The 16,176-nt window shown below is 43.1% G+C and overlaps 1 protein-coding gene across 2 annotated transcripts in view; it reads left to right on the top strand.

Annotated features, from left to right (window-relative positions):
• Positions 1–7,608: 7,608 nt before the first annotated feature.
• The window catches only part of SPATA13 (spermatogenesis associated 13), a 70,725-nt gene continuing 62,157 nt past the window's right edge, over positions 7,609–16,176 (top strand). For both annotated transcript variants that reach the window (XM_077806132.1, XM_077806140.1), the window contains exon 1: positions 7,609–9,234. In XM_077806132.1, the coding sequence (XP_077662258.1) occupies positions 7,609–9,234 (1,626 nt within the window). The remainder of the gene's footprint in view (positions 9,235–16,176) is intronic.

Here is a 16,176-nt window from a genome sequence, read left to right as displayed (position 1 = left end):
TAAAGGAAGAATAGTAGGCCTTGTTCTTCTTCCTTACACTAGGGCAATCCCCATAAGTTTGGCTGGTATCTTTATAGTGGACCTTGGTACAGCTGCACTTGGGCACTGTATATATGGTTCTGAATCAGCCTATTTTAAAAAAGAGATATCCAAGTTAAGGAGAAAGTACAGATACTCATTACTCTCGATAATAGCAAACTAAATTCTGTCCTCAGATACACTCACAAAACTCCCATTGAATTCAGAACTTGTATACACGTATGCAAGGGCAGTATTTTGACCCAATGAAACCACAAAAGTCAGAAATGGGTTTTAGCATAAGCGGATGTCCAAGTATGTAACACAAACAAGTTTATTACATCATTGTTTGTAATATCCTTTATTCTTGTCTCTACATACTCTAGGGAATACCTAGAATGTTGCAATTACTGAGGTAACATTAGTTATATAAACTTCTATCTGAGGTGACTGCATGTTTCTAAGAGTGACTGCTGTATTTTGTATCTCATAAACCTATCTAATTATCCAAGGCAAGTTTTTAAGAATGACCATTATAAGACGCCAAACCTGCAGAACTTTCTGATGGAAATATTGGTTAAGTGCCTATAGAGAGTGTGAGTGAAAGTTTGAACAGCAGTCACTGATATACTGCACTATTATAACGTGGTAAAACTATATTTCCAGTCCATTTCTGATATCTCTGCTGTTTCGTATACGTGATGGACTTACCCCCTCAAATCCATCCAAAATGCTGATCCTAACATCACCTTCTAGTCTGTTAATCCCTCAATAAGTTCCCTCTCTTCTAATGCATGAACACAAACTTCTTATCCTTATTTACAAAGCCTTCAACAATTTAGCCCCTCCCTAGATATCAGACCTATTATCTTATTCAAGACTTCCTCCTGCCATCACTCCACTAATGATTCCAGACTCATTCTCCATTTCTCTAACAAGCACTTTTGGGCTTCCTTAGTCCAGATTCATAAAGCCAGTATCTTGTCCTCCTTCAAGTCCTTCCTCAAAACTCACCTTGTCTGTAATGCATACAATAAAGAACAGCCTAGTAATGGGTAGGCAGGTGGAAAGCTACAGTCATTATTACAGACTGGCTAAGAATTCCACATATGCTGTTATATTTATGTGTTACCACATTTCCCCCGGCCCACTTGTCTCATCCACCTGCTATGTCACCTTTTAGATTGTAAGGGCTTGTCTACGCTTGAAATGCTACAGCTGCTTCAACAGAGACACTACCCACACTCACAGGAGGGGTTCTCCTGTCATCATAGATAACCCATCTTCCTGAGAGGCAGTAGCTATGGAAGAATTCTTCTATCAACCTAATACTGTCTACACTGGGGATTTTTCACACCCCTGAGTGATGTAGCTATGCCGATGTAAATACCCAGTGTAGACCAACTCTAAGGCCCAGATTCTCAAAGGTATTTAGGCACCTAACTCCCATTGAAATCAATGGGAATTAGGTGCCTAAATATCTTTGAGGACTTGTGCCTCAGTGTTTTGGATCAGGGACTGTCATTTATTATATGGTTTTGGTAGGAGTCACCGGATGGTCTTATCTTCCTTAGCCTGCAAGCACTGTTCAGACTTGGATGCATTGTAAGTTTTACGATTTGTTCTCTGTCTTAATCTCTTTAATTCAAGTCAATGGTTGGGACAGAGTCACATCCTGGGAACTAGGCACTGGTGTTTGGGCTGAAATTTCTGAAAGAGGTTTGCCCTCTTGCTGTTTGTGACTACCTCCATTCAAGGACTGGTGTATTAGTGTAAATAAAGCAAGCAAGCTACCCTGAGGAAATACCCCACATCACCCATTACTCTGCATCACTGATTTTTTTTCTGTAATGGAAACTGATGTACATGACCCAACATCTGCTATTCATTGGCAGATGGATGACAATATATTTGCATGACACCTTACATAATGGGGCCCAGGATGGCTGAGACACTACTGCAATTTAAATATTTAACCACATATCACACAACAGAACCACTAACCCAGGAACTTATCCTTGCAACAAAGCCCGTTGCCAATTGTGCCCACATATCTATTCAGGGGACACCATCACAGGGCCTAATAACATCAGCCACACTATCAGAGGCTCGTTCACCTGCACATCCACCAATGTGATTTATGCCATCATGTGCCAGTAATGCCCCTCTGTCATGTACATTGGTCAAACTGGACAGTCTCTACGTAAAAGAATAAATGGACACAAATCAGATGTCAAGAATTATAACATTCATAAACCAGTCGGAGAACACTTCAATCTCTCTGGTCACGCAATCACAGACATGAAGGTCGCTATCTTAAAACAAAAAAACTTCAAATCCAGACTCCAGCGAGAAACTGCTGAATTGGAATTCATTTGCAAATTGGATACTATTAATTTAGGCTTAAATAGAGACTGGGAGTGGCTAAGTCATTATGCAAGGTAGCCTATTTCCTCTTGTTTTTTCCTGCCCCCCCCCCCCCAGATGTTCTGGTTTAACTTGGATTTAAACTTGGAGAGTGGTCAGTTTGGACAAACTATTACCAGCAGGAGAGTGAGTCTGTGTGTGTATGGGGGTGGTTTTTGGAGGGGGGTGAGGGAGTGAGAGAACCTGGATTTGTGCAGGAAATGGCCTAACTTCATTATCATGCACATTGTGTAAAGAGTTGTCACTTTGGATGGGCTATCACCAGCAGGAGAGTGAATTTGTGTGGGGGGGTGGAGGGTGAGAAAACCTGGATTTGTGCTGGAAATGGCCTAACCTGACGATTACTTTAGATAAGCTATTACCAGCAGGACAGTGGGGTGGGAGGAGGTATTGTTTCATATTCTCTGTGTATATATAAAGTCTGCTGCAGTTTCCACGGTATGCATCTGATGAAGTGAGCTGTAGCTCACGAAAGCTCATGCTCAAATAAATTGGTTAGTCTCTAAGGTGCCACAAGTACTCCTTTTCTTTTTTTAAATATTTAAGTGAGGAAGATGCATGTTTGTTTGTAAATATGTGATTCCCTCCTAATTATATTCTGCTTGGCAAACGTGAGACTGAAAGGTGATCTCAGTATGCTTTTCAGGTACTTAAAATGGACTTAAGATCAGTTACACCATTTAAGCAAGTGGGGGAGTGGGTCAAATAATTCACACACTGAAACTGCAGAAAGAAATACATGGGTTTGTTATGAAGAAATTTTATACCAGATTGCTATACCATTTTATACCAGATTGCTATTGGAATGTGGAACAGTGGCTGAAGATAGTGTAAATAATGAAAATTTGACCAAAGGCAGTGATCATTAATTCAGGCACATGTAATAACTAGAAATATATAGTGAATAGCAAAATGAGGCAGGGCATGCTTGACACTGAGTACTGGTTCTCTCCAATCACAAATTCTGTGTGTTTTGCATTGACAGCATCATCCCTATGGGGCCAATCCACCTGTGGAGTAACTATAGAAATAAATGGAGTTGCACCAGAGATGGATTTGGCCTTACACATTTGAAATAAAAAGGTAAGCGTTTTAAACCTACCACAGCTTGGAAGACTCACATGGAAAACCAGGCATTATAAGTGAAAGTCCTTGCAAGAGGTGGGGAAGACGGGCTTTGAAGCTGAAGATTAAAGTCAGTATTTTGTCAATGCAGCAAATGAGAATGCAATTTGTAGAGGACCAACAGCCTAGAAGAGGGTGGGGGAACCAGAAATACATTCAACGGCTGGGAGGTTGTTGAAAGTTAAGATCAGGAGAACAGATAATTTGGAGGGCTGCAATTTCTCCTGCTCCTGCCTCCCCCCACCTCCTTCATATTCAATCCCTAATTGGCAGCCGACTTGAACAAAGGTAAGCAGCAATGACACCCAACACAGAAGGGGAATCGCTTCATTATTAATGTGTGCAAATGCCACCACCCTCCTAGTTTAAGTCTTGATCTGTTTTTGATAGGATGATAATTAAATTCAAACACAGCACAACAAACAGCCCCACTTTGTCTCTTGCAGGGCGGAGGGCGAGGGAAAGGGGAATCAACCGCTCAATTACTGTGTGCACAGCCCTTTGAAAACGTAAATCACTCACTAGGTGCTAAGTATTTCTCGGCAGCCCCAAGCCTGGGCCAACGTTGTTTTGGTTGCAGATGGAGGGGAGCATGGACTCTGCCTCCCAAGTGGGAGGGGAGGAAAGGCCAGAGGGGGCCAGCAGCTGGGACTATCCTCCCCTGTTGGCTTGCTGAGGAAGGCTGGGGACTCTGTCATTGAAAAACGAGCAGTGGGGGAAGAATAGCTTCTTCTAGCCCCTCCCTGGAGAGGCCAGGGCAGGCCCCCCAGCCTGACATAGTAGCTGCTGGGAGAGACACAAGGGTGGGTGAGGGAATATTTTTGATTGGACCAACTTCTGCTGGTGAGAGAGACCAGCTTGCCCCGCTGCTCTCACAGCCTTTGAACCCCGCACCACCCCTGCCGCTCTCTGAAGAGCTGCCGCCTCCCTCAGTGGGTCTCGCGTTTCCCTCCCGGCTGCTGCCATAGCGATGTGGAAACAGATCGCTCCGTCTCCCGGGGAGCCGCGCGGGGGAAGGACGCCTCGGAGCTGCTGCGGCGGCGGCCCCCTCGGGTTCTGAGCCCTGCCTGCTGTCCTGGGCCTCCGGGCTCCTCCCAGGTAATGGGCTCCTGCTCCTTCTCCGGCCCCGCGCTGGGGCAGGGAGGGGACACCGCTTTCTCTGCCCTCCTAGCTGCGAGTTTCCTGCTGGGAGGATGGGTGAGGCCGCCTCTGGCGAGCAGCGGGCAGGTGCTTCTGCCTGAGCCAGCCCGAGCGAAGACTTGGGGAAACCCCGGGCCCCTCTGGCTGGCTGAGGCACCAATGGGCTTTGGCTGCCCCACGGAGCCCGGGGTGTGCCGCATGCTGCTTTCCGCCCTCGTTGCGTGGGGGTAAATAAGGTTTGCAAGTTCGACTTCTCACGGCCCTTCACGTGTCTCTACCCCCCCCCCCGCCCCCCCCGTAGTTAGTTCTCGAGGAACTGGGGACCAGGAAATATAAGCGTCTGGTCTGTACTGGAATCGGTGGCAGTATTTGGAGGTGCGCTTCTCTCTGCGCACACCGCTGTCCCGCCAGAGTAGGGCCAATGGTGGATGAAATGTTAGGAAAAGATGCGTGTTACTGGGCAAGCTGATCGGGGGGACTAAAAAATCCTCCCCTGTTTGCATGACAATAGAGTGAAAGGCTTCAGAGCGGTAGCCCTGTTAGTCTGCCGCAGCAAAAGTAGCGAGGCGTCCTTGTGGCCCCTTAGAGACTAACAAATGTATTCGGGCATAAGCGTTCCTGGGTTAGATGAAGTGGGTTCTAACCCACCAAAGCGTCTGCCCAAATACATTTGTTAGTCAAATAGAGTAAAAGTAGCAGCAGTTTTCGAGAGGCAACAAAATGAGGGCAGGCTTGAACTTCAAGCCCTTTGGATTTCGTCAGAAAGCTCTCGCCCATTTCTAGTTAACAAAGCTTCTGTTAAATCATTAGAATAAGCCTCTCCCAGCTAAACTCTTGTAGGGGGCAACTAATCAAACATAGTGCGACAAGGCAGACTCAAGCTGAGACAATGTGAATGAGGGGAATTAAAATATATATGGGGGAGATTTTAAGCGTCGCATTGAAACACACACTGCAAAACCTTTTTCTCCCTAGGGAACAAGATTTAAAAACCTCTATTTAAAATTTATCGAAAAGGAGGGACTCAACTTTAAAAGTCTGGATCCAATATTTTTAAAGACTCCTAAAAGCTTAACATTTGGGGTATCTTATGTTTGCTTATAATTTGACATGTACACTGTTTACTATTTATAGTTTGTTTTTCTAAGGGGGAAATGTAACCATTAAAAATCTTAATTCGCTTTTGAATGTACCATACTCCATGTGGCGATAACTGTTTATATGTGCACGGGGTGAGGGAGGGTTGGTACATTTACAACTGGGGCTTCTCCCTTTAATATTCATGGACCTGCCAAGTGTGGAGAGGGGATGGGAATGGTTTGTTTAAATCCTGTGAACGGGGAAGCTTTCTGTCTTCAAGCTGTGCCTGCTAAGTGCTTCTTCCCAGCTTCTCTGGTTGCTAGGGGCTTTTACTTCCTGATTCAAATTAGCCTTTAAAGTTCACATGACTAGTTGAGACCAAGACCTTACAACAAAAAAGGAGATCAAGCTTCAGAGATTAAGGGGCAGATTGCATGGGCACTTCTTTCATTTAGTATATCTGTACATTTCCTACTTTATTTTATGGCCAAGACCCAGGTATCCAGGAATGGGCTATTTCTGATCCCACTGGCCCTAGCAAAATTTGACAGGACCAAGGAAACATGTCATTGCTCTCATGGTAACGGCAGTAGCTGTTTTAGGTTGGGGGTCCCTGAACTTTTTTAATTAATTGTTTACCACCTTTGTTTAATTTCCATCCCTCCCAGCATCCGTGGATAGTATATGAACCAAAAGGTAAGGAAAGCACAGCCCAGTGAACCCTAATTTGTCTATTTTGTAGTACATGAAGTACAACACATGCTACTTCCTCCCATGCTCATCTGCATCACATCCCACCATTGGCTGCCCTAGGTCACTCTTCCAACAATTTTAGAGAAAATTACGTTGGTGTAGATTTGACTGATTTAGGCTTGTCAGCTAAGGAAATTAAAAGACACTTGAGTGCCTCGCATTTATTACTTCAGTGATACTCCATGCATGAGTAAGGTGATCAAAGTTTGGCCCTTGGATAGCAGCAAACTATAGAAAAATATACATGTTGTATTATATCCGTAATATTATAGGAGTAGGTGGCACATGATAAGGAATGTATAAGTCTAAAGGCATTCAGTCTTTTTGATGTGAGTCTTTCCCCTTGGTTGCATATATGGTCATGTGTCTTGGAATTCAGGAACTTAGTATTGCGAAGAGAAAAATGGCTGGATCTCTCTCCCTCCCCCCGAATAGTGCTTTGTTTGTTTTTTAAGTTTCTATTTTGCTTCAAGTTAAGTAAAAAAAGAAAGAGCAAGGCAAGTGCTGAAGCACCTGTCACTGTGTTTCAGTTAGAATTTTGTTTCTAGCAATAGTTAGTATAATGTTGTGCTTTAGAGGTGGGGTTATATTTGCTTTAAATGTATTCTTAAACTGGGTAGGATAACTCACATAGCCTTACAGTAGATCTGCTCTTCTAAGGTAGGTTTGATTATTTGAGTCAAATAAACAAAAACATATGTAAGTTAAATTGGTCTTTTAAATAACTAAACAGAACATAAGTATCCCTTTTGTTGTTTAAAGTGAACTATTAACAGCTTTTCCCGAGCCCCATGATATAGCTTTGTTTCGTTAATATTCCTTGATTTTATTCCTAGGGAACCATGTCTCATTTTGTAGGGAATTTTTGTGGGAGGAAAAATGGCTAACTGCTGGCTTTGTTTTCTTGACGCAGGCAGTGAAGTCTGGAGAGCTCAGTTCACACCGTAGATGTGAAAACAAGGCAAGAAGAGGTGCACTAGATGAAGGGCTGGGACAGCTGAGGAAGATGGTGTTGTGGATCTGAGCTATAGTACCCTCTGCCCTCATACTTATGGCATTGGGGACATGACAACATTTCAGAATGGCTGTGGAAATGGCACCACTGTTACCTGTATAGTAATGGATAATAAAGAACCAAGAAGTATAACTAGCCATGGGGGATGCAATAGCGACACCAAAACTGAAGAGGAAATACAAGATGACAATCTCAGCTCTTCAAAAATCATGCGCTTTTTCTCTGCCCCTAGGAAACGAACTACCGCCAACTCCGAAAGGCCTCGTTCTCTGATTGTGATGGGCAGCTCTTCAACGTGGAATGCTTTGTCGTCCATTAGAAAAATGGGATCGTTCAAGAAATTAAAATCTTCAGTTCTTCAAGGAATTCAGGCCAGAGAAAGCTCAGATGTCTTAAATGAGAACACTGTGGGAAAACATGTCTCGAATGGTGGAGTGGTGAGAGTTCAGACTAACCGGTATTCTTATTCGGGGCCTTTACACGATTTCCATAATGCAGTGGATGGTTTGGCTTCTGATTGCTCTGATGTAGAGGAAAGTGATGATTCCTTCCTGAGGAACACTCACCGATCACGCAGTATCAGACGCGCCTATGGTGTTGGCCGCATCAATTTATTAGACACTGATAAAATTCAGAGTCAGCAGAACTGCACCAGGCCAACATCTCCCATCACCCAAGAGCCAAAGATCTGTGAAATTTTAGTGAAAGATCCTGAAAACAACAGGATTATCTACAGGAGAAGCAAAAGCACAGATAACTTAAACTTTTTGAAAAAGAGTTCATTCAAACGAAAGTCCACCTCAAATCTCACTGACCTCAAGATTGCAAGTGAAAAGCAAGTGCCACAAAGGACAGTAAGCACTTCCTTTGCTGACTCGGACAAAGCCAGTGGAAACCCAGAGAGACGGTCAAAACGCTGGAAGAGCCCTATCAGAGCAAAGGATTTTGACAGAGTTTTGAAACTTGTAAGCAATGTTACAGATGTTGCATGGAAAAAAGATGGTCCTAAGAGCATGACTCCTCCTCTGAACGAACAAAACCAGAGAACAAGGCCAAACAGCAGACTACATGATGACTATTCCCGCAGGGTTTCTAGTAGCAATGAAAATGACAGACGGAGGTGCATTTCCCCTGTGTGCAGTCCAGATTCTATCTTTTCTGGAACTCCGCATCTTCATAGTCCAACTGTTTCTCAGGATACAGACACTGAAACAAATGTATTTACTGGTGAAACTGACACCCTTAGGACATTATCATGCGTCCTAGATGATGTTAGTTCATCACACGCTTTTGACAACCTTAGTGCACTTCCTAATGAAGTGTTTTATGTAGACTCTGATGAACCAAAAAGTTCCAGTCAGTTTATGTGTGAATCTGAGCAGCCTAGCATTCCTCTTAGGCCCACTGCCCCTAAACCTCAGAGCCCCAGTACTGAGAAGGTCAAGTGCAATATTAATTTCCATTGCCCAGATCGTCACAGCACGTTGTCACTGAGCTCAATGGAAAGTGAGGAAAGAGTTGAGTTACCTGCCCCGAAGTTGGGGAGAAATCCTGTTTGCTTCCAGGACTCAGTGCAAACTGGGTACTATGATGATGGAAATGAAGACAGTGGCATAAGCAGCCACTCTCAGCTGAGCCTCAATTTAGCTTCTGGTACTGAAGAAAAGAAGGAAGAGGTAAGAAGGAAAACAAACCCCACTATATGTTCAATGTTCATGTTGCAAGGTTTGTTTTTATTAATGGAAAAATGACAACCTGAATGCTAGGAGCTGTTGCAGCTTGTTACTGCTAAAATATGCTGACAGCCAGCAAGCAATGATTTTTTTTTTTTTTTTAAAGGTTTGGAAGCTAACATCAAATTATTTTTCCCTGTGTACATTAATATTAAAGTGTTGGCAGCAAAGCTGTTGAAGTACATTTTCAAGGGCAGTTTATTATGGCCTGCAGTTATACCACCTTGTGATGTGATCATGTTGGATTTTTCCAAGCTAAGTCAGGACTGGCTGGGTCAGTTCTTGGCTGGGAGATTGCTGAAGAACACTTAAGTGGTGCTCCGTGCAGTCACATCGATTCAGTCGCACTCTTCCTTTGGACCAGAAAATGTTAATGTTTGTAGAGCACAATGGGGTGAAAGGCACAACGTAAATCAAACCTCCAGTTTGTTTTTACTGTGCATTACTGGCAATGATTGTTGGTAAATTAATAGATAACTACAGGTAAAATAATTGACTGCTTTTGAAATATGCCTCCAAATATTTCATTAATGTTTTTAAAATGATGGGTGGAGACTTAATATGTTGCTACTAACTATAATGGATTTCATTGCGCCTTGTTAAAAACTTACCACTGTCAATGGATGTGGCCAGTTATATTGCTGCATTTTTGAGTAAATGGGATACAGTTAAGGCCTTATGTACAGTGGGGGTTTTGCACTTGAGCAGCTACATCGATATGGCTGCATCAGTGCAGAACTCTAGTGTAAGACATCCTGCAACCTGTTTAAACTGTGACTTGCCTCATTTTCAAAGTACAACTGGCACAAGTCATGGTTTGTGCTGACACAGCACATCTGTGCTAAGGGTATACAACTACATTGGTTTAACTGCACCAGTGCGCCCAAAAACAAAACAAAACATTGTACATAACCTCTCTAGCTTTTGTATCCCAGATGAAAAGTTTATAAAATCAGAAGACTGATATGTTCTGTTGCCTCCTATTTGTCAGAATGAACCTTATACTGTCTACAAAAATGTGGAGTGCCTTGCGTTAGTTCTTGTCAACTGCTGGAAATGGCCCACCTTGATTATCACTACAGAAGGTCCTCCCTCCCCACCCCCCTCCTGCTGGTAATAGATCACCTTACCTGATCACTCTCCTTACAGTGTGTATGGTAACACCCATTGTTTCATGTTCTTTGTGTATATAAATCTCCCCACTGTATTTTCCACTGAATGCATCCAATGAAGTGAGCTGTAGCTCACGAAAGCTTATGCTCAAATAAATTTGTTAGTCTCTAAGGTGCCACAAGTCCTCCTTTTCTTTTTGCATTAATTATAAATCACAAAAGTCTCAGCTAGTCAAATTATAGATTTGAGATGGGTGAGGATTTCTTATGTTAATGAGGCCTGATGCTTTTTTGCAAAAAAGTGACTGTAAATATTCATTATAAGCATCATCATTCTTCTGGACAAAGTAATACAATTAAAAATAGCTTAGATTACTGTGATACTCATAACTATGGTAAAATTGGGAAATGTCATGTAATAATGTATATGCATCAGGGCAGTAGAAGAGTTTCTCATTAGAAGTTCTTGGGATGCCCAAACCAGTCCGCTTCATTCTGCAATTTTCACACCCAGCGTGTGTGTGCAGAGATGCTTTTTAACAGCCTGAAGACATGAGAATGCTAATGTATGTCAGTTGCAGTTCCTGGAAACTATATGTAGCAGTTAAATGACAGAATTAATGCTACCTAGCTGCCATCTAGTGGTGAACTATAACAATGACATCATCAAGCACTGAATCCAAACTCCTGCCTTCCCCTCTCAAAATAACTTTGCACTGCTGTAAAGATGTGGGTTTCAATGTGTGTGTACATCAGCCGTACAGGTTATTACTAAATTATATTTAATATTGCATTATGTCCTGTTTTCTGACACTTACCTAAAAATAACCAAATCTTGGTGTTAATATTGACTATGATTTTTACTCATGAGGTTGTAAAGTACTTCTGTGAGTTTTCTTTGCAGTTTATCTCCTCCTTCAGTTGTCTAAACTGAAATGCACACCCTGCACTAGTGGTAGTTGTGTATTTTGAGACATATCATCAGATGGTAATAGCCATGAGAGGCAGATGAAGAACCCAGGAAAATCTAATGGAGTTTCTGACTAATAGCCCTTGTAGCCTCAGAGCATCCATGCCCATGCCTGCACAAAAGAAATGTTTCTGTCTCTGTGAGAAGGATACAGGCATGGAGTGGGAGCTAATAATGCAAGGAGCAGTGTTAACTTGGTGGATAGCTGGATACAAATAATGAGTGGAACGTGCCCTCCAGGGTGAGTGGAAACTTTCTATTCCCTTCTATTCCTATCTACTCCTCACTGCATCCAGAGCCATAAAATCATAGCCACTCCGAGGTTTGGTCTACACTACCAACTTATGTTGGTATAACTACATCACTCACGGTGTGGATTTTCTGCACTCCTGAGTGACATAGTTATACAGGCCTAACCTCTGGTGTAGACAATGCTATGTCAACGGGAGGGCTTCTGCTGTCGACATAGCTACTGCCTCTTGGGACGAGGTTTGCTTACGCTGGCTGGAGTAGCTCTCTCATCAGCATAGATAGTGTGTCTTCACTAAGTGCTACAGTCAGTGTAGAAAGAAAAGGGAGTACTTGTGGCTCCTTAGAGACTAACAAATTTATTTGAGCATAAGCTTTCGTAAGCTACAGCTCACTTCATCGGAGGTGAGCTGTAGCTCACAAAAGCTTATGCTCAAATAAATTTGTTAGTCTCTAAGCTGCCACAAATACTCCTTTTCTTTTTGCGAATACAGACTAACACGGCTGCTACTCTGAAACCAGTCAGTGTAGACAATCCCTGAGTTGCCATGGAAGAGAGAGCATGCTCTGCTTTCTTCCTCTTATTCCTTTGGAAGGCTTTGTTCCTCTTTCCTGTCCTCCACGTTTCCCAGCAGAGTGGAGCTATGGCATTAGCTTTGTGCCCAAGTTTACAGTCTTCTCAGATGTCAGAAATACTATAAATCTGTGGCTTATTCAGCCAATAGGCTCTACCCTGAATGCCACGTGGCATCATGCTGGTTTGAACTTTTGACTAGGATTCCTTCTTGGCTTTGCTTTCTGCCTGTCCATTACAGCATTGCATTCTCTCCCCCCTCCCCACCCCCCCCCACCCCCCAAAAAATATGCCCGTGTGGCAGTTTTAGAGCATTCAGAATAAGCTATCATTTAAGATGTAACTTTGGATAGCACAAGCACACAAATCTTAGGATGGAGTCCTAATGATAAATACAACACGCTGATGGGCAAGCCTCCAAAGGTTCAGAATTTCACTGTATCTTATCTGTACACTTATGCAATGCATCCCTTAGGATTCTGTGATCACAATTAAATATACAATATACATCATGCTGAACAGAGATGCGCCCAGGCAAAACCCACAGAGCCCCAGCAAATTTGGGGAAAGTTCATATTCAGATTCTAACTTCGTGGTACAGGCCTATATCTAATATAGTCTAGTCTGAAACTTAGGTAGACTATCTAAGCATAATCGACCTGTTCCTTTGCCTCAGGCCCCAAGCTGTTCTTAGGTAAGTTAGTTTGAGATAAACCCCTGAAAGTTACCTAAATGCTTGTTACCTAAATGGTTTGGGTATACCTTTTAGGAAGGTCAAAACACCTCAACGGATAGTTTTACATTGAGGAATTGCCTTGATATGGGGCAGAGGGAATGAGATACCTACTTGAATAATCTATTTGTCTTCTAACAGACAAATCTGCATCATCATACTTACTAGCACTATTGCTCATAGCTCTGCTACAGCCTTTTCTGGATCTGTTGTTCTTTCTCTTCCTTTTCCAGCACCTGATTGTTTCCTTCTCCCATAAGTTGGGTGACAAGGACATAGCGCACTTTTCCCAAATGTGTGTTTGCTTGCAGTGAGTTATGGGTGATCTAAGCCATGAGACTATAAGCTGTTCTGCAGAGGCAAACTCTTGCACCCGGGAGAAGCACCTTGAAGTCAAGTGTCAGCCTGTGCAGATCAGCATGAAGGATTGGGGCCCTACTCTGCTACTAAATTCAGGAAGCAGAAGGTTATGAGGCAATCTCTCTCTCTCTCTCTCTCTCTCTCTCTCTCTCTCTTGTTTTGGGTACTCCCTAGAGCATGTATCTGTGTCGATTTCACTACAGATGTCCACTGTGTTTCGTGGATAGGTGGGCAGTAAGGGCTATCCTGCAAACCCCTACTCCTGGCAGTCCTTACCCAAGTACTTCCAACCAAGCTGAGGGGCAACTCATGTTTGGCTAATGTAGATCAACTATAGTACTAAAAACAGAGTACTTATGTGAGCAAGGGTTTGCAGGATCTGTCCCTTAATGGAAGAGACTTCCTTGGTGTGTCTACATGTCCAATCTGAGCACCTTGTTTCTCTTAAACTCAGCTGACTCCTGTGTTCTTTTTAGCTTTCTCATTTTCAAAGGGCTGGCAAAAGTTGTTTAAAGGTCAAATAGACTAGTGTTGGGATATTTCTACACTACAATGACACCATAGTATAGCTGCTTCTTGTATTGACCGAGGGGTTTTTCTGTCAATGTAGTTAATCCATCTCTTTGCGAGAGGGTAGTTAGGTTGACAGAAGAATTCTTCCATCAATTTAGCTCCTCTATGGCGTGGCTTCTGTTGACCTGTGTTCACAGGGTGTGAAATTTTTCAGAGCCCTAAGTGTAGCTAGGTTGATCTCATTTTTAGGTGTAGATTAGGCCTTAGTTGCCCTACCCAGTCAATTAGTAAGTTAATTAGTTAGTTCTCTTATCAGAGAACTAGCAAATAAACTCCATGAAACTTTGTTAATCTATATCCGTGACTAGAACTGAAAATTAAGGCCTTGTCTACACGTGTAAATTGTCCTGATTTAACTAAATTGGCACAACTTCCCTGTGGGGACACTTAAATCAGCTTAAGTCAGTTTTTTCAGCTATAACTGAGAGTGACTTAATAGTGTCCACACAAGAGGATTGCATCAATGTAACTAAATCTGTTTAGTTAAATTGGTGACGTTTCTGTGTGTAGACAAGACCTAAATTCCCCCCAGATACCAGGATTTTGCTGCCCTTGCTGAGATCTAGTTTCCTGTGCATTCTGCTTTTCTGTAGCACTTGTAGCAGACATTTTTTCTTTTGACTGGCATCCGTGTATGATTAAGTATAATGATATGTTCAGAAAATTTCCAGTGCTCTTGGCCTCTCTAAAGATGAACCCTATGGAAGATGTGGAAATGACAGAAGTGTTAAATGACTTGTTTTAGTTTTCACCAAAAAGGTTTGTAGCAATAGTGAATGCCAGTGGAAAATGAGGTGGGATCAGAGGCTAAAATAAGGAAAGAACAAGTTAAAAATTAGTTCGACAAGTCCGATGTCTTCAAGTCACCAGGGCCTGATGAAATACATTGTAGAACATAGGTTCTGACTCCATGGGTGCTCCAGGGCTGGAGCACCCACGCAAAAAAATGAGCAGGTTCTTAGCACCCACTGGCAGCCAATCTCTCCCCTTCCCCTACCAGTGCCTCCTGTTTGCCAGTGGCTCTGCCAGTCAACTTGTCCCCCTCCCTCCCTGTGCCCCCTACCCACCTTACCAGCTGTTCCGTGGCATGCGGGAGGGAGGGGGAGGTGCGGGGATGGGGCATGCTTGGGGAAGGGGGCAGGAAGAGGCAGGGCAGGAAAGGGGCATTACAGGAAGTGGTGGAATGGGGGCAGGGCTGGTGGCAGGATGGGAAGTGGCGGGGGTGGGAGCTTGGGGGAAGGGATGGAGTGGGGGTCGAGCACCCCACAGGACAATTGGAAGTCTGCGCCTGTTTTCTAGAATACTCAAGGAGCTGACTGAGGAGGTATCTGAGCCATTAGCGATTATCTTTGAAAAGTCATGGAAAAGGGCAAGATTCCAGAGGACTGGAAAAGGGCAAATATAGTGTCCATCTATAAGAAGGAAATCAGGACAACGTGGGGAATTACAGATCAATCAGGTTAATTGTAGTACCCAGAAAGATAATGGAGCAAATAATTAAGCAATCAATTTGCAAACAAATAGAAGGTAATATGGTGATAAGTAACTAGCACCATGGAAGAACAAATCATGTCAAACCAACGTAACGGCTTTCTTGGAGGGGGCGGAGGGAGGGAAAATCGGTAGATATGGTAGATCTTGACTTTAGTAAGGCTTTTAATACTGTCTTGCATGACCTTCTCATAAACAAACTAGGGAAATACAACCTAGATGGAGTTACTATAAGGTGGGTGCATAACTGGTTGGAAAACAGTTCCCAGAGAGTAGTTACAGTGGTTCACAGTCAAGGTGGAAGGGCATATCGAGTGCGGTCAAACAGGGATCAATTTTGGGTCTAGTTCTGTTCAATATCTTCATCAGTGATTTAGATAATGGCATAGAGAGTACACTTATAAAGTTTGCAGATGATACCAACCTGGGAGGGACTCAAGTGCTTTGGAGGACAGTATTAAAATTCAAAATGAGCTGAAGAAAACAGGATGGAATTCAATATGGACAAATGCAAAGCACTCCACTTAGGAAGGAACAGTCAGTTGAACACATACAAAATGGGAAATGATGGCCTAGGAAGGAGTACTGTAGAAAGGAATCTGGGGGTCATAGTGGATCACAAGCTAAATATAAGTCAACCATGTAACACTGTTGCAAAAAAAAGCAAACCTCAGTCTGTGATGTATTGGCAAGACACAAGAAGGAATGCTGCTCTACTCCCAGTTGAGGCCTAAGCAGCATGAGTATTGTGTTCAGTTCTAGGGTCTGAATTTCAGGAAACGTGGACAAATTGGAGAAAGTCCAGAGAAGATCAATAAAAGTG

The sequence above is a fragment of the Eretmochelys imbricata genome, chromosome 1 (assembly GCF_965152235.1).
Source record: "Eretmochelys imbricata isolate rEreImb1 chromosome 1, rEreImb1.hap1, whole genome shotgun sequence".
NCBI classification, from domain to species: Eukaryota; Metazoa; Chordata; order Testudines; family Cheloniidae; genus Eretmochelys; species Eretmochelys imbricata.
The sequence above is the reverse complement of the archived record's forward strand: the minus strand, read 5'-3'. Positions and strand labels throughout refer to the sequence as shown.